At 40.7% G+C, this 25,861-nt stretch overlaps 1 protein-coding gene across 3 annotated transcripts in view; it reads right to left on the bottom strand.

Annotated features, from left to right (window-relative positions):
• RAMP3 (receptor activity modifying protein 3) overlaps positions 1 to 25,861 on the bottom strand; it is a 61,493-nt gene that overhangs the window by 17,588 nt on the left and 18,044 nt on the right. For 2 of the 3 annotated variants that reach the window (XM_037385885.1, XM_037385886.1), the window contains exons 2-3: positions 19,337 to 19,366; positions 16,567 to 16,699 (exon numbers count right to left, since the gene is read on the bottom strand). In XM_037385885.1, the coding sequence (XP_037241782.1) occupies positions 16,567 to 16,699; positions 19,337 to 19,366 (163 nt within the window). The remainder of the gene's footprint in view (positions 1 to 16,566; positions 16,700 to 19,336; positions 19,367 to 25,861) is intronic. The other variant, XM_037385887.1, reaches the window with a different exon arrangement.

The raw sequence follows: 25,861 nt of genomic DNA, 5'->3' as shown, positions 1-25,861 counted from the left end.
TTGACCAAAACAGTACTGAGAGCACACTAATGCCCTAGCTTTTGCTGACCAGCATTTGCACAACATCAAGGCCACCTTCTCTGTTCCTCACTCTGCCTCTAAGTGAACAGACTGGTGGGTGTGCAATAGGCTGGGCGGGGACACAGCTGGGTAGCCGATTTAAACTAACCATACCATAAAACATCATGTCCAGCAATAAAAGGGAAAAGAAGGAGTTTTAGGGGGGTTAGCCATCTTTTTGCTTGGCAACTTGTCACAGCACTATCAAAACTATCAAGCTGCAACAAGGCTTTTACCACCCCATTCCAGGTTAACTTCAACAAGTAGTTCCCACGCCTTGCCCCAGCACAGCCACCAACACCCCACAAAGTTTCACAAGTTCATCTACTGTTCCTGCTGTTTCTTCATCCTCTTCAGGCCAGTCCACCCTGCCTCTTACCTCTGCTGCATCCTTCTCCTTGTCCCTCCTACCTCCAGGGCACTCTCCTCCCTCCACTTCTTGCAGGTCTCTCTTCATCCAGGGACCCTCTTCCATACCCCTTAGAGCTATTTAACCACTTAGCAAGAACCAGCCACAGCTGCACCTTATCCACATCAGCCAGCCCACCGACCCTGAAGCCAGCCCACAGCTGTATATTGTTAATTAACCCAGCTGCATTCCTCTACAGGAACTAGCTGGGCATTAGTCTACCCAGGGGAAGTGGTAGGTGATTGCCTCTGCATCACTTGGTGTGGTTTGATCTCTTTCTTTCTGCTCACCATTCACTTTTTAAAGAATATGATTTTTTTTATTTGTTTTATCTTGACTCCCAAGTTTTCTTGCTTTTATTCTTCTTTTCCCCTTTTCCTGATGCACTGGGGTGCAAGGGAGAAGTGAGTGAACAGCTATGCGGTGCTTAGCTGCCTACCAGGGCTAACCCACAACACATCATGATAGCTTTAACATAAATTTTCCTTTCTGGTTCAAAGCAGTATCTGAATTCAGATTAGAATTTTTTTTAGAAATGGTTTCTAACTTTTCAAAAATACATATATATCTACAAGACACCTTATATTTTAAGTAAAACAACTGAAAAATGGAAGAAAAGAAAAAAACCAAAACAAAACAAACAAGTACGAGTCTGAAGTTAAGAGGATTAATGTGTGACAATTCCTGCCAGCTGCACAATTATCACCTAGGTGAGAACACAATTGGCCAGACAACATACTAGGGAACACCATGGCCTACAGATGTGTACCTTCCACCAGACCACGCGCAAACCTGTCAAGTGACATCAGTTGACTACCGGTACCATGAATCATTACATATCTACCCCTTACAGTCAAACAAATCAAGCTTATGTCTCTGTAAGTGAAACTTTAAAACTTCTTACTTATGGCTCAAGTTTCAAACTTTTTGTCAAGTTGGTCAGCTAGTGAAAGCCCTTCAGACAGCGTGTTCCTGAGGCACATATTCAAACACATCATATGCTTTTGTTCACTATACTTACCAGTATTTAAAATTTTACATCTAAAATTGTATAGAACGTGTGAAGGGAAGCAGGAAGTACTCCAAAATTCAGACCCAAACGATCAGACTATCTTTTGATTTCTAGTAAATACTTCTCAATACTGAAAACCACAGACACACGATCTCCTCTGCTGCCTCAGCCGCTTCTTCTCTATTAAAATGAGGTATTTCTCTACCCCATTCAGATTATTTCACAGTATGTCAAGGCAAAGGCAAAACCAGAGTAAGATTGCATTTTTTTTTCTTTCCCATCAACTTTGCTTCTCCCTTCAGCCTCATTAAGAAAACGACTCACATTTTCTACCGCGTACCCTCCTTCAAAACCCAAGCATTATGGTGATGAGAGCCCTGAGAAGGTGGTGACACCATCTGAAGGTGCATTCCCACTACTTCTTGTCAGGTTAGATTTCAAAGAAAACTTCTACATGCTTAGAAAGTAGGCTGCCTTTATAGTCAGTACAGGCACTGGAATAATGGTGGGGCACGATGTATGTGATATCTTTTAAGACACCTTTCTCACGTTTCCACTGACTAGGAAGGGAGTGCAGGACAACTAGTACATTGGACAGATGAATCCCACATTTCTTCTGTGTAACAAAACAAAAAGCATCACAAAAACAGCAAGCTACTCAAGAATTACAGTCAAACATGCCACTGTTAGTGATGGAGAAACATACAACCAGTATGCTATCCTTGTACCTGCCGAAGAGCAACTCCTTCCCAAAAGCATTACCATCAGAGTCACCATTGGTTTCAACAATGTTCACTCCAGTCAGCCCGAGGGCAAATGGTCTCGGTGGACGCAGGTAGTCACTAGCATCAGTTACCTGTCGAGGCAATTCTGCTTTCTCCTAAACACATCAATCGCTTTGTTTATTCACCTTGTAGTTTGCAATGAATACTGGCTCACTTGTCATCACTTTTCTCAGAATGTTCCAACTCCACGCTAAAACCATTATTCCACCACTGCTCCCAAAAGCTCAGCTGACTTCAATCCAGTCCTCCACCACCTGGGGAGGAGCCAGGCCCTAGCCCTGCGCTGCTCTTAGAGCTAGCCACTCACAGCTCCCTCCTTGTATCATCTCAGCACCTCACAGCTTTTCTTTTCATCTAGATGAAGCAAGGTGACTCACCAGAGGAGATAAACGTGACTCTAATTCAGATCAGTACTACACAGCTGTGCCTCCAGACCGCTATTCAAACCAGGCACCTGTGAACACAGTTATTTTTCTGACCATCAGACAAAATTTCACAGGGAGAGAAGTAACAGAAGAGCCCTCCTGATTCATTCCAGCTTACATCTACAAACTGCTTTGGATTCCATTTTTAAGAGGATGTTAAAGGATATTAAAGTGTCATCTGCTGAGTGGAAGCTGTTATTAGATTCCATTTAGTCCAAAGTAGCACAAGCCTTTTATAACACCACAGCATCATCTCTTAAAGTGGAAACTGGGGAGAGAAATATCTGATGATATCCAGCTGTGAAACAGAAATCACGGGTCAGCCAGGCTTACACTTTGAGAAACACCCACTGCAACATGTGTGCAGAGTGAGAAATAAATAAAATACAAAAAAAATCATGTGCTTCTAAACTGAACTTTCCATCATAATTTCCATACCCCTACTTACTTAATTTTTATAAGCACACCAGAATGTAGATTTTTTTCTGATTATTTATGGAAAATGGGTTTTATATAAACGGGTAAAATTCCTGTAATTACAAAATCCATTTCCTTTGGGAAGAGAGTGGCAGTTGTTTTCTGTTCTAAGCAGAACACAAATAATGGGAGTCAAAAATTAGGCAACAAATTACAGATCTCAAAATACAGATCAAGTCAACTACTGGACTAGTTAACAAACAAGTGATTTATGCAGTTTTGAATAATATTTTTTACTATTTCAATCTGTACAGGGACAGTTCACAAACGAGACCAACGCTGATGAAAAATTAACCACAGAATCAGAGGAACAGTAATAACATTAGAAAATAATTTAAGGTATGGTATAAAGATAGGGGAAGAACCTCACATAGAAAAGTCCTGCTTAACTACTATTCAAGTCCATGATTATGTACTTTATTGTGTTTTAACACGACTTTGACATTATAGCCTGTACACGATTAAATGTGAATTTTTTCCTTTCTTTACATCTTCGCCTCTTACTCATGGATGTAAAGACACCTACCCTCTCCTTAAGTAACTTCTTGTGCTTTGTGGCTTCCCAAGTCTGTTCTGACATCCCACACAGACAACAGAAGTAAAAGGTGGACCCAAAGGGCTCTACTCTTCCTCCACAACTGTTTATGAAAGGCTTGGGTGTTGTAACACTCCCTGGCGATGCTTAAGGAGAAGCCAGCAGGCTCATAAGCAGGTGCAAAAAAGACTCTGCCATGAGCCTTAGGGCAATGTTCAGTAAGACTGGCTGCAGATCAGAACCAGGGGACCCAGCATCTTGAGAGTGTCACCTGAGAGACACAGCCGGTTCTCAGTTCCTGGCTCTGCTGAGTTTACTCAACTTCTTCTTGGGTCCTGCTAAGCTGTGCTTTAATTTCAGAAAGAATAGTGTAATATGGCACATCACCTGTGAAAGATTACAAACCCTTGCCGTAAGGAAGTTATTATGAGGTCTGTTAATGTTTTAAGTACTGTGACTAGCCAAGTAGTGGGTTTACTTTCTGAGCTTTTATCTAATTCCTCTTTGGATGATGAAAACTGTGACTTATTTTCATACCGATGTTAAAAAAGAAGTATTTTTTCCCTTGCATGGCAATAGTCAGAAGCAGAAACAACCTTACATCTTTATAGCTATTTTTTTGTAAGTAGTAACACTAATACCTTACACCCTGTATACTACATGTAAGCCTAGATATGTATTAGGTATATATACACTCCCCAGTAACATGATGCAAAAATCCACGACAGATTACAGCGCATCGTGATAAATTATACATAATATAGACCATCTTAAAATCATCCTGCTTTTTAAGCTACCTTCCTGCAGATAAAAATCAGACTCAGGGCCTCAGTGATAACTCCCAGTTCCACAGGCTTCATCATGGAGGCAGACACACAACCAGGTTCCAGATGCCAGAATGCTCATTTAAACATTTCTATGTCTATGATATAATCTAATACTCACCTTAAGATGAAATTGTACATTTTAGCAGTCAGTGAAATGTATGAAGAGCATTTGTATACCCAAGAGAAATGTCAAACATCAGTTTCTTGAAAGCTGAAAAGAAAGATACCCTTAATTGTTCACCTATGCACTATACCTTGGCAACCTTTGTTCTTTCCATGCCTTATACACTCAGCTCTGGTCACAGAGAAAATCTTCAACTTTAGAAAGCTGCTGTACCTCTACTGTTTTTCTTAACTGCTACAGTCACTTCATACATTGCCATCAAGTTTGTCAATGCAGCCAGCAACATATATGTCTGCCCTTTGCAAATTACACAAAAGGCTGAGGAAGGTGACTAACCTCCTTAAGAGTGCAGAACACTGCATGTCTTGTCTTGGAACTGCTTGGAAATGACTTTCCAACATTGAATTATATATTGTTTTGCAAAGATAAATAGAAGTGCCAGAGCCTTGTCAATTAGCCATGTAAAATACTGTTTTTCAAAGTTCATTATATAATAAATTTCTGTAATTGGAAGAAAACCCTGAATACAGAACAAATGGGTAGTATTAATTGATACCTTGTTGTGCTGTCAACAGTTAACGACATGACTTATACCACATGTAGCTTAAAGTAAGAAAATCTATTATTTTGTCTCTGTTGAGTTAATCTGGGTTAATAAATGTTTGTGGTTGATCTGTTTAGAAAACAAGAGTGTAGAAACTGTCTTGTAAACCAGAAGAACCACAAAAGTTTGTACTAAGTATTCATTTTCATAACACATTGATCTTCTTTTTCACTGCCTCTAAAAATATACTGGCTGTGATACGTGCATTGCATAATTGACATCAGTCTATCAGTTATGCCATGTTATTTTGCCACCAGGTAACTTTAGATAGAAATCTTATACATCGCTTATTTTGAAATACAACCTTTAATAATAAGCTCTATGAAAATTGTTTCCTGTTACTGATCCTGGCACAGTAAAATTCAAAGAGGGCATAAAAGGTGTTGAAAAGGCCTATCAGCAGTCATGAGATCTAACAGCAGAGTGCTTTCTAACATCACCTCTAAATTGCCTACATTATTTTTTGCCAGTGACTTTACTCAGTAGGAATATTGTCTATTTATATCTTGAACTATTTTTTCATTGACTTGGTAAAGTAAGCACTGACACACCAACCACACCTTGTGAGTGCACGCTACCAGTCATTAGTCCAATGCATCTACTGCAGTACACATCGATTTGACTCACACCACACTTGCTAAAATGTTGTAACTGGTGTCTTCTGGTGACCTGAACTTCACCAGTGTTGAAAACTCTTCCAGAAGAAATTATCAATATTTACATTGGTGACCTTTTGGCAAATGCCAGATTTCACTCTCTTTTTGAAAACAATGATTCATGACAAGTAAATGTAACAGATGTCAAAACTCGTTGAAAAAAGCACTTGTAAAACTGAAATCCAATATTGAAGAGTTTTCAGCTATTAGCAACAAAAAGGTCGTTCTTTTTCCCTACTTCGCAGCAGGCTCAGAAGATCCTTCACTTTTCTCACACTGACAACTTTAACAAAGATTTGCAAAATTCTTTGTAAATTGAAGAACAAGATTTGTTCTTAAGAGTCTTGTAGAGATGGAGAATGGGCTGCAAAAGCACACTATTTTGGCATGATAAATAACTCTCATTTTCAAAAAGGAAGACTCAGGGAACTACAGGCAAGTCAGTTTCACCCCCATGCCTGGCGAGATCATGGAGTAGACCCTCCCGGAAACTATGTTAAGGCACATGGAAAACAAGAGGTGACTGGTGACAGCCAATATGGCTTCGCAGAGGGCAAATGGTGCCTGACAAATGTGTTGGGCTTTTACAACAGGGTTACAGCACTGGTGGGTAAGTGAAGAGCAACTGATGTCATGTATCTAGATCACGCAAAGCATTTGTCTGTCCCACAAGACATCCTTGTCTTTAAGATGGAGAGGCATGGATCTGATGCGTGGACCCCTCAGTCCTCGGATAAGGAACTGGCAGGATGGTTGCACTCAAAGAGTTACAGCCAACAGCTCCACATCCAAGGAGAGACCAGTGACAAGTGACATTCCTCAGGGATCAGTATTGGGACTGCCACTGTTTAACATCTTTATTGGAGAAATGGACACTGTGATTGAGCACACCCTCAGCAAGTCTGCTGACGACACCAAGCTGTGTGGTGCAGTCAACATGCTGGAGGGCAGGGATGCCATCCAGAGGGACCCTGGCAGGCTTGAGAGGTGGGCCTGTATGAACCCCATTAAGTTCAACAAGGCCAAGTGCAAGGTCCTGCACATGGTTCCAGTCAATCCCAAGCACAAGTACAGGCTGGACAGCGAATGGACTGAGAGCAGCCTGAGGAGAAAGGCTCGGGGTTGTTGGTGGACAAGAAGCTCAACGTGACCTGGCAATGTGCGTTTGCAGCCAGAAAGCCAACCGTATCTTGGGCTGCATCAAAAGAAGATGGCCAGCAGGTCAAAGGAGGTGATTCTCTCCCTCTGCTCTCCTGAGACTCCACTTGCAGTGCTGCATTCCGGTCTGGGGCTCCAACATAAGAAGGACATGGACCTGTCGGAGCAAGTCCAGAGGAGGCCACAAAGATGATCAGAGGGCTGGAGCACCTCTGTTATGAAGACAGGCTGAGACTTGGGGTAGTTCAGCCTGGAGAAGAGAAGGCTCTGGGAAGACATAGCAGCCTGCCAGTACCTAAAGGGGGCCTACAAGAAAGCTGGAGACTTTTTATAAGGGCAGGTAGCAATAGGACAAGGGGGACTGGATTTAAACTGAAAGAGAGGAGATTTAGATTAGATATAAGGAAGAAATTCTTTCCTTTGAGGGTGGCGAGGCACTGGCACAGGCTGCCCAGAGCAGCTGTGGGTGCCCCATCCCTGGCAGTGCCCAAGGCCAGGCTGGACGGGGCTGGGAGCAGCCTGGGCTGGTGGGAGGTGTCCCTGCCCCGGGCAGGGGGGGGCAGGAACTAGATGATCTTCAAGGTCCCTTCCAACCCAAACCACTTTATGCTTCTATGTTGATATGATATAGTCATCATATTTTTCTCAATGGCAGACCCAGAGTCTCCAGTGGTTTAATAGGAATGAAACATTTATCCTTGATGAAGAACGAACTCCAATCATTTTCTCCACATTCCTCAGCCCTGGTACCCCTGAGTGCACACTTTTGTAGACTGTGATTACAAAATGGATAAATAACAAATAAGATTGTTTTAGTCCACCAAATCTGAGCTCTTGAAAATTTGTGCATTTAATTCAGCGGCCTCCCAAAGGATTGGCAAATTTCTTCTTATCCTGTTCATTGAATCCATTTACTGGTTTCAAGGAAGCTCTTCAAAACAAGGTTTTCTTTGCAAAACCCAAGGTTTTTCAATGTCTAAAACAAAGCCCCAAGAAATCTCATCAGATGTAAAGCTGATAAGGCTTTGCTAGTTTGTAGGGTAGCTATTTCTATACCATGCTGCAGAACAGTGATGGGTTTGCATTTAGAAGCAAAACGGTCTGCAGGTCTTCATAGAATTCATAAATGCCAGTGTCCTTAATACATCATTAACATTCAGAAGTCATACTTAAGAATAACTCATTACAAAATTTATGTTCATGAATGTTTTTCACCGCCTTTCTGCATCATGTCAGGTGGCCACAGGACACACCGATTTAGCATTGCATCGCTGAAACTTTGCACAAAAGACAGAAAAATTATTAGAAACTAGTGTCCAAAGGCTTATAGCCTCATTTGGAACTATCAAATATAGATTTCATTTTCACAGGCATGAATTGCATAAAATGTCTTTCCCTCACCTATGTAGTAAAGAAGATAAATTAGAACTGTGTGAAGTAACCGTATTTCAGCCTCTGCATCTATCAGGATGAAAGCAATTATGCAGTAATGGAGTATTCTTGCTTCGTATGAAATCCTGGTCTCTGAATTCAAGCTAACCACTTAATTCACACCCATCAGGACATACTCTTATCTACAAAATATAAAACAAAGCCAATATATTTCATATGAAAGTAATGGAGATTCACCCGAAATGCAGCTCCTCTTGAAGATATTCTAATACAGCCTCATTCAGGAACAAGCTGTGTCTTTGCATTAACTTCCCAGCAACTTTGTGGCTCAGACGGTTGATCCCAAACAGCAGGTGAATGTACACATTTTCAGCACAGCCCTCCCTGTGGCAATCTGGTGAGACTTTATAAACCGTAGGGTTCTTTTCTTTCCAATTTTTTAAATAATAAATGGCAAACATTATTATTTCTGCAAGAAAAAGCTGTGATTGTCAGCTACCAGCATGATGGCAACAAAACTGCTCAAATATGACATTCTTTTCCATTGTTGTACTTGCCTGCACCTAACCGATTTGTAAGCTGCTTTGCTTTGCTTTTCAAAAGGCAGGCATGAGTCACAGAAGGAAAATAATATGTTCTTGGGGGTAATTATCACCAGCCTGGTTTTGCCACTGCTGCCATGACCTCCAGAAGTTTTTAGAAGGACTTTTTAATATAAAATTACTGTAATTTTTTATATGAAAAGAGGTGAAAGCAATACATGGGTAGAAAGGACTGCATTTCACTGCAAGTTTAAAAAAAAGCAGCAACTGTATCTGTATGGGAAGTCCAAAGGAAGACCATCCTATCGAAGAAGAAAATGCTACCACCAACCACAGCCATCCTTGTTCTTCTATACCCCACCAAACACTTCATGGTAAATAACGTTTCTTCAACATTCCTTCACAGAGACACTAAACTGACAAGGAATATTTTCTTCTACAAAATCTGGACTGACAAAACTGGGAGGAGTTACAGCTGGGTAAATAAGGAATTTTGGTTCCCTTCCCCAGTAAATCTTTGAGGAAAAAAAAAGGAATTACTCTTCAGAGGCACAAAGAATGTTAGGCGAAAGTACTGCAGAAAATAAGCTGGAGAAGACCAGGCAACAATACAGTGAGCTTTTGTTGTGCAAGCACATTTGTGATTTGCAGCATTTTACCATGACTTTGACTAAGGTACAGCATAACCAATGTCCCAGTCTATCTACTGGGATATAAATCCTAACACAAATACAGACACACACACTCCAATGTGGCACAACTGAGGAAGAGTGGAATTGCCTTTCATCACTACTATTCTGGATCTAAAATCCCACATGTGCTGGCCACTCAAAGGTCCAGCTCCAGGCAGCCCCAGTTACTGTTTCGTGTGAGAAAACCCCATGCAAAAATCCAGAATTTAAGCTTTTCTGATAAAGTTTAAAAGAATGAACCAAAGGTATCTGCTTTCTAATTGTGAGGTGCATTACTGTGGGAACAAATTAGCTCACGCAAATCAGCACCTCACCTCAGGTACAAAACAAACCCAGTGGTCTGTCTGAGGTTTTCACAGTACATTCCTCATCTACAGATGTTTTGACATTAGCAGCTGGATGCAATCAGCATCTAGATCAGACTTCCTGCAGCAGTCAATGGGGAAGATGAAAAAAACTTATACAACTGACCAAGAAAATGACTCAATTTGGAGGGCTCTTACATACACGCTCCGCCAGCAGAGGTTATTAGCTCCAGGCTTGAAGAACTGGATTATTTGAATAATTTCATCTTGGATTGCACACATTTCTTCCAGTTTGCTCTCCCATTGATCTTAATGTCATCTGGCTTTCTTTTATATTTTACTATGTTTCTTTGAAAACTAGGCGTTTTTATTATTAGTTTAGTTTAGCTGGGCCAAGCTGTAACAGGCAAAACCTCCATTGAATTTAAAATTGAGCAACAGCTTTAGGATTACTTTTCCAGAAGATTAGATCAATTTTGGCTCTAGTCATACACATCTTTTTTTCCTTAATTCCTTTTTCAAATCTTCAACATCTGTGCAGAACATGGGTGGACTCCTGAGTCATCTTCAATGGGACTGAAGGCTATTGCTTCTGTTTATAGAATTTGTTTTTGATATAAAGAGTTCTAGGAAATCTACACTGAGGCTGTACAGAAATCGAAATGGTTGTTCAGCATGGGGACAGATCTTGGACCACACTCACAGCAGTCGAGGGAATTCCACCAGCTACACACCTACTTGCAGTGGAACAGCTTCAGACATAAAGTTAAAATAAAAATTTTGTCCTGTCCTATTCTGCTAAGGTCTGAAATTTACAACTTTGAAAAAAAAACCAGAATTTTAACAACCTCCAGGTGCCACAGAGCAGTGCCACACAGCTGCTGCCTCACAGCACATTAGGGGCTCTCTGAACCATGAAGACAGGCTTGATGAGGTAGAAAGAAATGTAGGGACTGCAGGAAGAAGCCTGTTGCAATCAATTCTTTTTAAAAGCCAGATCTTAACGCGCGTTACATGCTACTTAGCTAGAGCTCTCTTCCAAAACACAAATTGCTATTTCACCCTCAACCTCTCGATTCACAGCTATTCCTTGGCTGGCAAGCTCTGAATGATCATCTGGGAGCTCCCAGGGTAGCAGGGATGCGAATGGTGAGATGGCAGCTACAACTGCAGTATTGGCTTGAAATAACAGAATGCCTTGCACTGAAATGGATGACGCTTGAGTAGGTCAAAGATAGCAATCAAATCCTACATTCCAGTCCAATAGCAAACAAATGTCACTGAGGCTGGTCTGTCCCCCCAGGAAACGTTTAGAGGACTGGAAACACTGGAAAATAGATATCAAAGCACTACCTTTCAGATATTAAGTTATCAACTGTTACTTCATGTATTGATTCAGCTAAAGAAAAGCACTCTGTAGTTTGCTTTGGATCAGTGAGAAATTAGCTTGGGGATGCACTTTAGACAACTCCAAGCTGGCATGCCTGGAAGAGACTCAGGTTGAGAGAGGACTGTCGGAGTGACAAGATGCCTAGGGATACAACTGAATACGTGTGCAGCAAAAGTCATGTACAAAACACATAAGCATCCATTTCCCTTTGGTTAAATGAAGATATCTGAAGGAAGATCACCTTCTGGGCTCATTTGCGATGACTGTCCCTAACGACTTCAGAGGGGCTGATCAGCTCTACTCAGAGACAGAAGGATGCTCTCTTCACTGTATCTTTCCCTGTCCCTGTTCATGCAGCATCCCACCCTTGTTTTGATTTCCTGATACACTTGCCTGAGTGATGGCAGTAGTGTCAGGTTCTTTAGCAGCATCTCCTGCTCAGTGCCCCAGACACAGTGTGCATCTTCTACCTGAAACAGGTTCCTTTCTGACAGCTGAGAAAATTAAACATCAACCCGTAACATCTGTATCAAAAAGGAGGTAGTCTATGACTAAGTATCTATGTAATAGTCATCTTCCCTCTTCCATTACAGACTCCTTCATTATTACTCTGCATTCTTACTGCCCAAGAGTTTTTATTGCAGAAAAATTGCAAGCCCAAATCAGTGATAAGAGGCCCACATACTCCTAAACAGAGGGGGTGCTTGGTGGTATGTTCAACAAAGAGTATCAGAGAGCAGTGCCACTAGCCCCATTGCTACCACTGAAAAGACATCAATGTTAGACATAATGATGTAATAAAATCAGGAAAGGTAATCGACTTGTGCTACAGTACGGTTTAAAAAAAAAAGTCCAAATTAAGTGCTGGCTTTGAATGGAATTACTGGATGCCCTTGTGAAAAAAAGTATTATAAACGTCTATAAGGAATGCAACACAGGATTAACCGATAGCAAAGACTGAAGCTAATCTCACAAGACTTGATATCATATGCCAAGTAAAACTTTCGAATTAATCAAAGCTCTTTACATATGTCTCTTTTTTTGGTATACTGGGTACTAAAGCTTGTTGCATCAACATGCCATATAAATATGTATTTCTTACTTCGACAGCGTTTGCTCTCACAGCAGCTAATCAACCAGAAATGCATATATGGAGTCCAAAACACATTCTTATGGATTTTTCAAATTAGTCTTTTGGGGCTTCTGTGTCCCTATGCTTCCTTATAATCACTGTATTTCATTCATTCTTGTTTGAAGACTGAATGTTCTATCAAACTTTGTTTAAAACATTTTTGATGGAAAAAAAACCACATTAAAAATGAATGGTAGCCCTTGAATTGAAAATAAATGGAACTTGAAAAGTAACGATAAAGTATTTGCCATAAATGGAGGGCAGTTGCTAAAGTTTTGGCCCAATATCTCCATCAACCAAGTGAAGCAAACAAATAATTTTTGCTTAAATATGCAAATAGCATAGTAAATGGTGAAGAAGGAGTAGAAGATGTAGATGTAGTTACACAGACTGACTTGGATGACTTACAAATATGGACTTCTCTACATCATATGCATTTTAACAGTGGTGAATGCAAGAAGATAGGTCCATAAAAAAAATAATGTACATCACACTTAAAAGTCCTTCTCAGTATGACTTGAAGTCCTGTACAACTTGTAGAGCATGTCCTCCTGGAATGACTAGATGGCTAGGAAGGTTAATGCAATAAACAAATATTTTGGCAGAAGAAAAATGTTGAATACCCAGCAGGATTAGAGGAAAAAATAGGGCGTCTATACATAATACTGTGCCAACTTGCCAACTACTGCTGTGTGAAATATCCAATTCTAGACTGGAATCCACTCTCCAAAACAAAAGCTGCCACAGCTTGCAAAGGGTTCAAAAAATGTGAAATACACACGTTGGCGTGATAGGCCGTAAAACTTTGATCTTAATGAATAAAAAAAAAAGTGATTGAGAGGTGACCTGTTTGTATTTAATTGGGAAAAAAGGATTTCTGACAACAGAAAGAATTTTACTTTATCAGGGAAATATGTAAGAAGGTATAAGCACCAGGAAGTGGAGTCAGGCAAACTGATAAGAAATAAGACACATTTTCCTCTGACTGTGAACAGTGAGCCCTTTGGAATAATCTGTCTATAAATGTGATGGATCAATACTAATTTCATATCTTTTAAATGAAGAGTTGATGCCTTCCCATGAGATACTCGCTCACTCTTACAGGGTCTAAAATAGCGACTGCTGGGCAGATTGCGTGGCCTTTATCATTCAGCAGTGCAGCCCAGATGGCCATAGCCATCCCTTTACTTCCTAGCCTTTCAGTAATTCTGAGGCCACTCTCAGAAATGTTTGGGAAATGGGGACACAGAAGAGAGAGGATACCAGTGCTTGAGAGCAGGCCAAAAGCTTAATGAGCTGCTGAGAACTGGCATTCGCTTATTTCAGTCCCCTATTTCCATAGGGGTTAGGGCTGGGAGAGACATGAAGATTTGTTTAGAGACTGTTTGTTCTAGCTAAATTGTTTCTAGGATCTAGTTAGAAGTATTTAGAAAACCCTTTCATTAGCCAAGAATAGAAAGTAAGCTACGCAACTACAATAAGCAGCATTTTTTCAGGTTCATGTAAGACAGCTCTGGGTACTCCCATCTTCATCTGGCTGCTGGCTTCAGGAATTAGTCATACCTGGCCTCTCAACTATGGTCCCATTGTAACCAGACCAGGATTTATCGCCTAGAGCACAGTGAAAAAAATCTAGCCGTTAATAATGGGCTTAAGTTTGTGGACAGTAGCAGATTTTACATATTTAGCCGCAGTTGCTAAATACTAATAATATACAGAAATAATAATTATTAATAATACCAAAATATAATACAGATGCTGTTATATATTATAGACAATACAGAAACATATATCATATACACTATTATAAGTATATATAAAATCACAGAAATCTTACACAATAAAAATAAAAAGCTTTCTGTAATTTCCAGTCTTCTGGCAAACAAAAGGTCTATTTGCTTTTGTTAACTCCCCATCGCTTCCACCCACACTTCAGCCTCTGCTTGTTCACATGCCAGGTACCGTAATTTCCTGCCATTTAAACCACCAAGTTGCATTTCCATCTTCAGGGCTCCCTCTGAATAGCCTAAAAGCATCAGCAAAACTGTGACCAGCAGATCCCCTCCTCTTCTGTCAGTTAATGTCTCCAGTTGTTTTTTGAAAGTTTTACCTTTCTTGTAAGGTGTTTCTGGTTGTCCTTTATATTCCAGTGTCCAAGCCAGAATCACTGAAACCCATCACATCTCAATGACTTAAAATATTTTTAAATCCCACTTCGATCCTTCATCATATTTAAGCTTTCAACTACCTTTGGACAGTATGAGCCATGGTGTCTGTATCCTAATTTCTGCATGAATTCTCACACAAAAATGCAAAAACTAATAGGGAAACTTTCTCCTGACAGTGCTTCTGTAAAACTTCACCTGAATTTTTACAGTTTATATCTGATTACATTTCCAGAAAGATCACTATCAGTCACGGAGGCTAAAGCTCTTACATTGGTTTCCAGTACCAGGTCCCAGGCGAGAGCCTCTTCTGTTTAAGATGTTTTTTAAAGAATATGAGTTTTTTAAGAATAAAGTTAAGAAGTAATGGAGCCATCAGAAAATCTTACAGTAGAATTAAGTTACAGTAAATTGAAGTCACTGAGACCTCTCCCGTGACTGTTCTGCCAAACAGTGAAGCAATGCAGGTAATTGCTATTTACAGTCCCATAACCAAGGACAGCCATTTATCCTGAAGAGCTAGAGCTCCTCCATAAAACAGAATTTACAAAAGAAGCAGATTTCCATAACCATTACATTTTGATATAAGATACACAGCCAAATTTTGCAAGGTCATTGTAAGTGAAAAGCACCATGCAGAAATCACTCTGAAGAAACGGCTTCCTTTAACTCCACGTTAACTCCCTCTCCGATCCTGCCTCACAGGAGGTGACACAAAAAAGGAGACAAGACCAATGATCGTATGAGACAAGAACATGTCTGGGGCTAAACGAGACAGTACCAGGCATGACGACAGCTAGCTTGTGGCTACCCTGCCTCAGGAGCACCCCCAAAATCGCACCACTTTCAAACCCAGGAAGATGCTGTGCTCCAGACAGGCTGGTACCACACCAGCCAGCACTAATTCACTTGAGCCTTGTTTTCTGAAGAGCTGAACACCTGCAGTTTGCTCTGATATCAGCTGGTGTAGAGGGTACTCAGCACTTCCAAAAACTAAGCATTGTACGTGAGCAGGCATGATCTGAAGAAGCAGATGCTCCACAAAGCCAAAAATGGCACCAATTACACAGGTCTATGAGTTTCCTCCAAAGCAGACTTCGAAGTGTGCAGCTTTATAGAGAGGTGTTTAAATACCTCCAGCAACTGCAGAACAGGAGTAAAGATAAGGAAAAAAATAATGCCGCCCTCACTATGGTCATTCTTGCCATGTTTTAGCCATCCAAACAAAATAAGGGGTGCTCACGCTCTCCACGCTATTTGGCAGGCAAGGAAACAAACTGCAGCAGGTCCAACAGAACAAGTCATTTTACATTTGGACCAAACTATTTCATACGCAAGGTGCATCTTTGAAACAGCATGTGCAGAAATGTTCCTGTTGTCTTACTGAAAAAAGGAAATCAGAGGAGGGAACTGCATTGCTGCCAACACAGAGAACAAAATACTGTGACTCTAAAAGCATAGTGGTTTCACAGGAAAAAAAAAATTGCCTTAAGTAACAGTTGCCTAAGATGCACAGAAATACAGATTAGATATAAACACAACTGCCTGAGGTAAAAGCAATAGCAGCTAGTATTGATTAGCCCACTGGTTAGTTTTCATTAGTGGTCTATTTTGTGCACTCTTCAAATTAAGAGCTGGTGTCTCTGTGCACATGTGGCTGCATTGCAGGGACCAAAGAGCTACAACTTAGCCCTTTGCAACAGGGAATCAAATACAGGAGGATTTCAATTTAGCTGGAACGCAAACATTTCACATGCACGAGATATATATTAGGGATGTAGGTATTACAGTTTTCTTGGTATTTGAGGTGATCCTTTTTTTAAAAGGACAAACAGCTTTAGAGGTGAGAACTATCAAAACCAAAACTAACTCTTACATGATAAATTCTGTCAGGTTGCACCATTTTTTAGAGTCCACTTTCTTCATCATCTCTTCAAATGATTTTCCACAGGCAGGTAACTTTTCTAACATGAGCGATTCATTGCAGAGATGAGTCTGTTGACGTGCACCTAGGTAAAATCAGAAAGCACCTTAAATTTCCAACATTGAAATAGAAGAAGCATGAACACATCACTCACAAACTCCTTCACATAACTCTGCTTGCCGCTTAGATTGTTGTAAACCTAACACACAACTTTCTCAACAATTTTAGAAAACAAGTAAAATATACCTTTACATAATTTTTTTAAAAATATAACAGTATAAAATATTGCAGGTTACCATACACAGTATTATCTTTTAGACCTAGCACAGAGGAATCTACCTAGTCACTTTTCTAACGTTACTTAGGTTCTACTCACACTAACTTACTGACCGTATACCTCTGTCTAGAAAGTACCTCTCAAGCTCACACAGACACATCCTGTTCATCCCTCCACGCAACTATACCACTATAAATCCTCCTCAGCATCAAAAACATTTCTATATCTTAGCAGCTACAGGGCTTGAATTCCCACAGTCACAATTAAGCTTTTTCCTTAGCATATCCACTAAAGGAATTATTTACCGTTATCAGATGTTGGTGTTGCAGCATACAGCTACTTGCAAAGCAAGAGTTAACCTTGACTTGAGCAAGTCTGTATCTTTTGCAACTTGTAATGGCAACTCAAAAATCTTTAGTCAAAGGTTTTTTTCATGCAGCTCAAGCGTGCATTGGAATACAAAGATAGTATTTTGCTATTTCTATAATTATTTCAGAATTTTAATTTTATTATTCAGACTAAAGTATTTGATTTTAATAAGGCTGAAACATTTTGTTTTGATTAAGTAGTTAAATGTCTTGCTTTACTTTTATAAATGCTGCTATTTTGATTGTTCTTCCGTATAACAAATGCATACATTTTGTAGAACATTAAAAATTACCTGTAAGTATATGTATGTCAACATACTTAACAGAAATGCCAAAATTAGTCAAAAAAAAAAAACCCCACCAGTGCGATTTCTTCTCTTTACAGCAGCACAAATCTGAGAAAAGGATTTACCTGAAAAAACTGCAACTCTAACAAACCCATGTGTCAGGCAACCCTCCTGAGAATTCTGGAGGAACAACTTCTATTAAGCACAAAGCCATGAAGAACATACCACTTTGTCGTTCTTTAACCATAAAAAAAAATAAATCTAAGTACAACCAGGTTTTGCACCTTTTTCATCCAAATTACGTTTTCACTGAGACCCTATTTATATCAGGGAGATTAGGTATTTCTTTCTCTTCTATTAATTACTTTGAAAGCAGGATCCCATCATCACTGAAAAAAGTTCTAATTTTCTGTGGGGACAACCAGACACGCTGCCAGGCAGAGCGAGGTCAAAGGTGTGCGAGCTTTGCTCTGTGAGAAGTCAGGCACAGCCCTCACTCCCAGCAGGGCACTGTTCTTCACTATCTAGTCCAAAAAAAAACTAAGGCAAGATGAGCGTTTTCAGGCTTCACATCACGACACAGCCATCAGTCAGAAACCTCTCTCCAAATGGAGTGTGTGACAGGAGGACAGGCCACAGCGCACGTGAAGTGCCTTGCTCGGAAGGTGGCTCCCCCAGAGCCTGGGCAGCCGGGCCTTACGATTTAGGTCCAGCCATCGCAGCTAACTGCTTAGGGGGAGGTCACCCACTCAGTGATGCCACCTGCCAAACAAGAGATGGTCATCACAGCTGATGGAAGAAATACTTTGCTTTCACCTGCTTCCCAAGAGCAGCAGGCCTACAACTGGACAGCCTACAAGGCCCTAACATTACCATTTCACACAGACCCTGAACATCTCCAGGCTCACTGGGACCGGACTCTTCCTCCTCCATCATGTCTGACTGACAGAGCTCTTCAAGCTGATGCTAAGCCTTCACTCATGTCAGAAAAAAAAAAAAAAAAATCAGAACTACAATTAATCACCAGTGATATAAATGGTGAAAGTTATGAAGTGGGAGCAGCGTAATTTTGCCCTTGGGAAGTTAATACGACCGTGTGGACCCTGCCTATTTAAGAGCTCCCACCAATTCATCTGGCAGCCATAGCAGCTGTAAGTTACACTTTCCACAGCCAGATCTGCAGATGAATGCTAAAACTCCACAGAATTAAAAACCAGATATGAAAACTGCATAGCTGGCAACTTAAATCCTGCGCGGATGCTTTCACAAAAGTTAAGCAAAGCTGCCTTCCCTGGCAGGGTAGTCTAAACAGCCAGCTATCACTTGATTTACTACCCTATAAATCCAACAGAATACAAGTTTCTCCTCCATTACGTCATGTGTACTGACAATTTACTCCAGCCCCTTCCCAGCAGTGTGTTTAAATGGATTTTCCATGGCCTTGGTGGTTTTGGTTGCCTCTCTTTAGAACTTTAGTATTTTGCAGTTATAGAAAGAGCTCTGATAGAGTCATACGACAGGAACAATCTGATGACACAAGAGTTTCTGTCTAAATCCCTGGCCAAAGGGGTTCAAAATTATAAATAATTTTACAATTTTACCACCACTATTGAGACTGACCTTTACAAAACACTACAACACTCTCCGTTCATGCATGCCAATGGACAAGACCAGTTGTAAAAAATATGTGACAGTTGACTAATTGCAATGAGATAGGGTGGAAGCCCTTCTCAAATGACTGCCATTAACAAAACAGAAAAAGAAGTCTGAATTGTAGAAGTAAAGCTCACCTGTGAATCCAAGCGTCATTAGACCATTAACTAGCAGGAGGGGAAAAAAAGAGAGAGATGAGTTAGATAACTCCATACTATTATATAAAAGAATTAGCGCAGATACAAGCAAACTTGAACATAATTTAGGTTTCAACAGAATACTCAAAATGTTCAATTGAACATTAGTTTCAGTTTTAAAAGAGTGTGTCTGAACGGAAAAACCAACATTTAGAGAACATTATGTTTTCAAATCCTTTTTTATCTATCCTTTAAATGGCTGAGTCATACAGAGTTGTTATGGGTCTGTCCACACCACTCTTTCCTGTAGCTCACAACATTAAGGATTAGGGACAGGGAAATTTTTACTTTATGCTTCCTGAGAGTTAAAAAGTTGGAGAAAATAACCCATTTGCTCAAAATGTAGGTGAACTGAACATTCTAAAGTGCAGAGGGGAAAAAAAAAAATAATCCTTTTGCTATTAAAATGAAGTGAGCACAAAATTATAAGTGTGTACTCCATTAATTTAGAAATGTAATGCTGTATTTAGTGGTCTTCGCCTTTTACACAGTGAAGTCATGCATTTTGAAAAACATCACGTTCAAAACCTTCTCATGTGGATGTTACGCTGACACAGGTGTGCCACAAGAGCATCCAAACGGAAACAGAGACTATGCCAACAAAAGGACTCTTCTGATCAGCTATCTGCAGTACATCCAGATGGCTTCAATTAACAGAAGACCACTGTGTTCACACAGCTCCAGCCACACTTAGGATTTTGCAAATACAGCTAAGATGGATGTGGCTTCAATTATTTCTGGTGTCCCACTGAAAAAAAATTTAAAAATGCTGACAAATCTTTATAGTGTTACGCTTGCATCAGAAATGAAATGAGTAATTTCACACAGATGGGTGCCCCCTACCCCTTGTTTATACCCTACACATCAATCCAGTAAAATGAATCGTGATACACGTAGCAGAATGTCAGTCTCAATCATATTGATCTAGACTGTGCCGTCATTGAGATACACCAAGCTCTCAACTGAGTTAAGTGCAAATTGTTGCATACACACAACTAAGAATTCAGACCCTCCTAAGGCACGTATTTTTCATCCAGACAAGTATTAATGTCTGTCTCAGTTACTAACGAGCCAGAGCGTACTGAAACATGTATCAGAAAATTGTGTGGCATCCAAACACACAGAGCTGAAATTCCATTATACACTCCGATTGCTGCAATCTCTTTCACAAATAGAACGCTTTTCTTTCCAGGCTATTAGCTGTTATACTAGTAAATACACTTGAATCACTGGGTAGGTTTTTCTTTAACCCTCACTTGAAAATGTGTCTTATCAACTGCAGAAAACTGAAGATCAAATTAAAAGCACATCCTATATGAGGAAGCCAAATCCACCCATTCTGAGGAAACAGTCTAGACGCACAGATGCTCGCCCTGAGGACCACAGACTGCACCTCCAGTTCTTATTCTATCAATTCCTATTGCCGATCTCTAGAGCCTTCATAGTTATTGCTGCAGTAATCCTCATGAGACCACGGTGAGGCAAATAAAACAGGATTTACAACCAGACAGAAGCAGTAAGAGAAAATGATGCATCCATGTTTTATAGACAAGAGGTTTTGTGACCCCAGCGCCAAGCAGGGCAGCTGTGATAAACCAGGTACCAAATGAAGGCTCACAGGTGCATGCTCACAAATTCCCCTGCTCACAGGAAAATGTACTTTTTGCATTTTCTGATCTGCTCATAACAAAATAACACGGGATATTTTGTACCTTTCCTCAACGAAAAGACTCCCAATACCTTTAGAGAAGGGTAAAACAACAGAGACCACTACGTGCTATCATACCCACCTTCTCCTTGTTTTCTTTACTCCTAGATATTCAACTCATAACAAAGATTTAATTAGGAGACTAGAGCCTGTTGGCTGTGCTAGTTTACACAAAAAGTATGTCCCTTCCAGCAGCAATTTTAAGAAGGGGTAACCTCATCTTATTTCTTGAAAGGCTGATGCCATCACATCTCATTAGAAGAGACACAGGGGAAGCAAAGCGGGTCACAGTGTTGGAACATGTTGTCATGATCCCTAAATAAACACTTGCCATACACTCCTACCTGCACCAAAATTTAAGGGAGGGAAAATGAGGTTCAGTTTAACTGTACCAGTTGCCTGCAGGTTAAATCATGTTAATACTGGACCACAGCAATGGCCTTTAACTTTTATTTTCTCCATAAACTGTAGCAGCATGTATGATTGCCCCTAGCATTACTGCAATCAGATGCGAAGGGCCCAACCAGCTTGCAGCCAGAGCAAGAGGTGAAGGAAAGCACCATCAAATGAAAGATGGAGAAAAATAGCTTTGAAAAGCCTTTGGAAAGAAGAAGAAAATATGAACACAATAGAATAAAGTAATAGAAATAAGAAAACCAAGAAAAAAACATTTTTTTATTAACAACCTACTTCAAAATCATGTCTATGAAAAAAAAAAAAATCTGATCCTGAACCTTCACTGCAGTCTTTTATTATCTACTTTCTATTCTCCTTTTGTAAACAAGACATTCTTCTGACATTAAAAAGGGAATTCATAATGGGATTTACAGCAATAAGTGTCCTATAATTTGTATACACTTCTGTTTTTCTGTGAAATGGATAAATATTTCTCAGTGTTTATTCTTCTGCTATATTATTCACTGGTAGTTTTTTCCAGAAGCTAAAAAGTAGCACTGCAAGTCTTTGCATCACAACTACTTCATAAACCTGAAGCAGCATATGAATTGCTGTGTGTTCTTCCTACTGCACGTTCCTCCAAAGGAGGAATAAGAATAATTCTGAAAACCTTGTGTGGGTATATAAGAGGGAAATGCTAGATTATTATTTTCCCTTGCCTGAACATTTCTTCAGGATACTGCAGTTCCTGACAGGATAGCAAGACTTTTAAGCAGCTCCAATACTTTCTCAGAATACAGGCATCAAATAATTCTTGTTTTACCTGACCACTGCATGCAGTTTTTCACCAGCCATTACAGCACTGTAATCCTATGTATATTCTTCAAAATTTCTGAAGCCTGATTCAAAACCATATTTTTATCAATCATAATTTTCATAAGAAAAAAAAACATATAATGACCTCAGATTTAACCTGCTCAGATTAAACCTCAAGACCCTGCTTCTACACATCTTTTTCAAGAAAATCCTGCCAATTACCATCATGTAATCTTTAACTATATGTCAGGACATCAGATCTATATTGGAAATTATGCACTAAACACCTGTGTCTCTGCAGAATCTTAAGCTTTATTGACAGTGGCACGTAACTGTGCAAGAACTGCTCTGCCATACAGTTCATGAAAGCAATTAAAACCAAAGTTTGACATGGCAACTGCTGCTCCAGAGTCACCAATGATTTATTGGAAACACAGGAGAGAGATTAATACTCCATTAACGTCATTTTGCCATACCGACCAAATCTCCTTACCCACATTTCTTTTATAAATCTGATCTTAAATACTGAACAAATCGATCTTACTGAAGTGTACACCAACATTTCTCCAGGTATTTAAATGTTACATCAAGGTACCCGTTGCGTAGGTGGTATTAAAGATCGTTATATTCACCAATCTTATGTAAAACCCAAGTTATACCATTACAGGTTTTCTGGCAGGAATGCACAGACACTTCAGGGTATCTAATGCATAAGCAGCTCCCATGGAAATCCCCCATGCTCTGACACAATGCCAAGAGGCATCCTACTGCAACAGCACAACACTGGTTACAACTGGGGAAGGGTTTCTTTACGTGTCTTCCTGGCCATTTACGAGCACAAGAGCCTCATTTTACTAAGGCCTGTATGAATACAAAAGGAAAAGATGAACCGACACAAGCATCACGTGGCTGCCTTCCAAAGACTCCTCTACAAGCCCTCTATGGGGGGCAGGTCAAACGTATGTGTCTATGACACCTCAGACTCTGAAAAGGCTGAGCAATCCTGCAACTTGATGGAAAAGCCCACAAAGGTCCCCACGAAGGTTTGGGCTTTCCTGTTCTGAATAATAGGACTGTAAGACAAAAAAGTTTCTTCAAATCTATTTCATCAAACCCCCTTTTTTCCCTGCACAATCTCTATACTCAGCTTCAGCCAAATACTGCTCGTAAGCATTTCTCAAAGGCACACAAAGCACTTCTCTCTGTTCCAGTTTTGCATCCCATTGGGGCACACAGTTTGGTATCACCCACTTGACCACTCTACTGGCAGAAGGGCCACGGGCGGATCCAGTAAGGATATGGCCAGGGAGCTGGGAGTGCAGAAACTGCCCCCAAACGTAAGAGAAACAGATCAAAGAACTTGCCATTTCTGGCCGTGCAGCTAAAAGCCAAGGTTTGCTACACCAGCCGTTTGGAGCAAAGGGGCTGATCCCTTAGCTAGCACAGAAGGGCACCCATTGGGTTTTGAGCATCTCAGCCCGCTGAGGAGCTGACAGACATATGTTGACTTACCAGACATGATAACTGAGTTACTAGAACAGATTTACCACCTGCAGTGCCACGGCCTCACATGTGGACAGGTAGTTAACTCAGGAGACAAGTCTTAACACAGATCACTTCTTACAGGGCTCTAGAAGCTTGAAGCAACGTATTTCTCAACAGCACACAAGACACCTTCATCAAGTGCCATAGGGAGCTGGCTGGTCCTTCCTCTGCTGCATCCTCTGCTTAAGGATCCAAGCCTTTATGCTTACTGTCCTTGCAGGCCAAACTCGTAGCCCTACAACTGCAGCTCCAGGTTATTCCTTAAATGAGAAATTACTTCTCTGAGCCCAATTCTTATTCCAGCTAATTACACCAGGTAGTTAAACCCTCAAGAGAGATAATAAAGTGATAATATAACATGAAAATGCTCTATAGATAGCAGAAGTTTATATTTTGCCTATGAAAATGTCTGAAACGCACTCGGGGGGGAAAAGTAAATTTGGTGATGAGCTGGGGCGACCCCAGCACTGTAACCCAAGGCAGGCAGGGCCATGGGTGGGAAACAGGCTTTACCGCTGGCTCCAGCGTGGCAGGGGATGAATCGGGGAGGGCAGGCAGCAGCAGCAGGAGATGGGACCAGAGATGGGATGGGAGACGTGTTGGCCCAGTTGGTAGGTCCAGAGCACATACAGGGAAACAGCCAGCAAGCCAGGACAGCTTACGGTGTGGCTCGGGGCACAATGGGAACCCAGGCAGGGGGGCACTCAGTGGGGCTGGGCTGTTCAGGGTGCTCTTAATGCACTGAGGGTCCTGACAGTAGGTCAGCAAGCGGCAGCCAAAGCACAGCCCTCCACCTGTGCTTAACAAAACAGATTCAAAAACTAGTCCAGATGGAGACCCCTACCTGCTACACCACGAAATGTATATTTACAGGGAAAATTAAACACTTTTCTGAGATGGCCCACCATCACAGAGCAAGCTAACAGGAATGATTGTATCGCTTCAAGTCTGCAGGCTGTTATAAAAGCACAGAAAGGAAAAATCATGCTTTTGGTACAAAAACTAAAGTCCCACCTGCCAGTCCTTAAATATCCCTTTCTACAATACATAAGGCTCAGAAGGTCATCTTTTGTTCTCAGCTACTAACACAGTCCCTTTGACACTTTTCTTTTTAAGAGGAGTGGGATGGGGAGGGGGGACAGGGGCAGGACGCAAGAACATCACCACATAGTGTGAAAGCAGCTGAGGAAATGAAGTAACTGAAGTTCACGGAGCCGGGCAATGACAGGAACTCAACACAAAGGAAGGATGCCAGGAATAAACAGAAGCTTGCAATAAATATAGTACTTGAAAGAAGTGTTACACTTGCATCCAAAATTGACCCAGAAAAAACATACCTCAGCATGTGAATGGGCAGGAGCAAGGTAAACCTGTTGGCAGGGTGGATTGATCTGTCCCTGTGTTCAAGAAGTTATGTAGAGAGCTAGCGTAATGTGGAAGTCAGCATCCCATTATCCCCTGCTTCGATGCTGAATCCTTTTTAACACCTTTGTTTTTTTCCCCCCATTGTGTCCACGGTATGGAAAACATCTATTAGCCATGGAAATGTAATATTCAAAACTAAAAGTGCAGTTCAGTGCTGTACTTTATCACAGTTTGAAACATTACATTATTGCTCTGGAATTGGTAAGGTAATTTCAGACAGTTAACAATTTTGGGCATTAGAGTCTTCTTCCTGCAGAACAAGAAAAGCATGAAAAGAAGCAATTTAAGCTTTTTCATTTTGTCAGTGCAAATCAACAGGGAGCATTACTGAGGGCATCAACTGTTCAGTCTCATGTTGGTTCAGAGTTCCCCAGCTTTCTAGTGACTGCAAAGAAATGTGACAATTATTCTGAACTCATACTTCAACTGGGAATTTTTCAGAGCAGGAATACAAATTATTGTCCTTTACATTCCTTTGTGAAGGATTCTTAAATCCCTGCTGGCAGCACATAAATAATGCTTCACAACTTCTGAACAACCTATGTCTACTTCCAGAGGTGTTGAATGGATTTTCT

This window comes from Falco rusticolus, chromosome 4, assembly GCF_015220075.1.
Source record: "Falco rusticolus isolate bFalRus1 chromosome 4, bFalRus1.pri, whole genome shotgun sequence".
Taxonomy (NCBI): domain Eukaryota; kingdom Metazoa; phylum Chordata; class Aves; order Falconiformes; family Falconidae; genus Falco; species Falco rusticolus.
The sequence above is the reverse complement of the archived record's forward strand: the minus strand, read 5'-3'. Positions and strand labels throughout refer to the sequence as shown.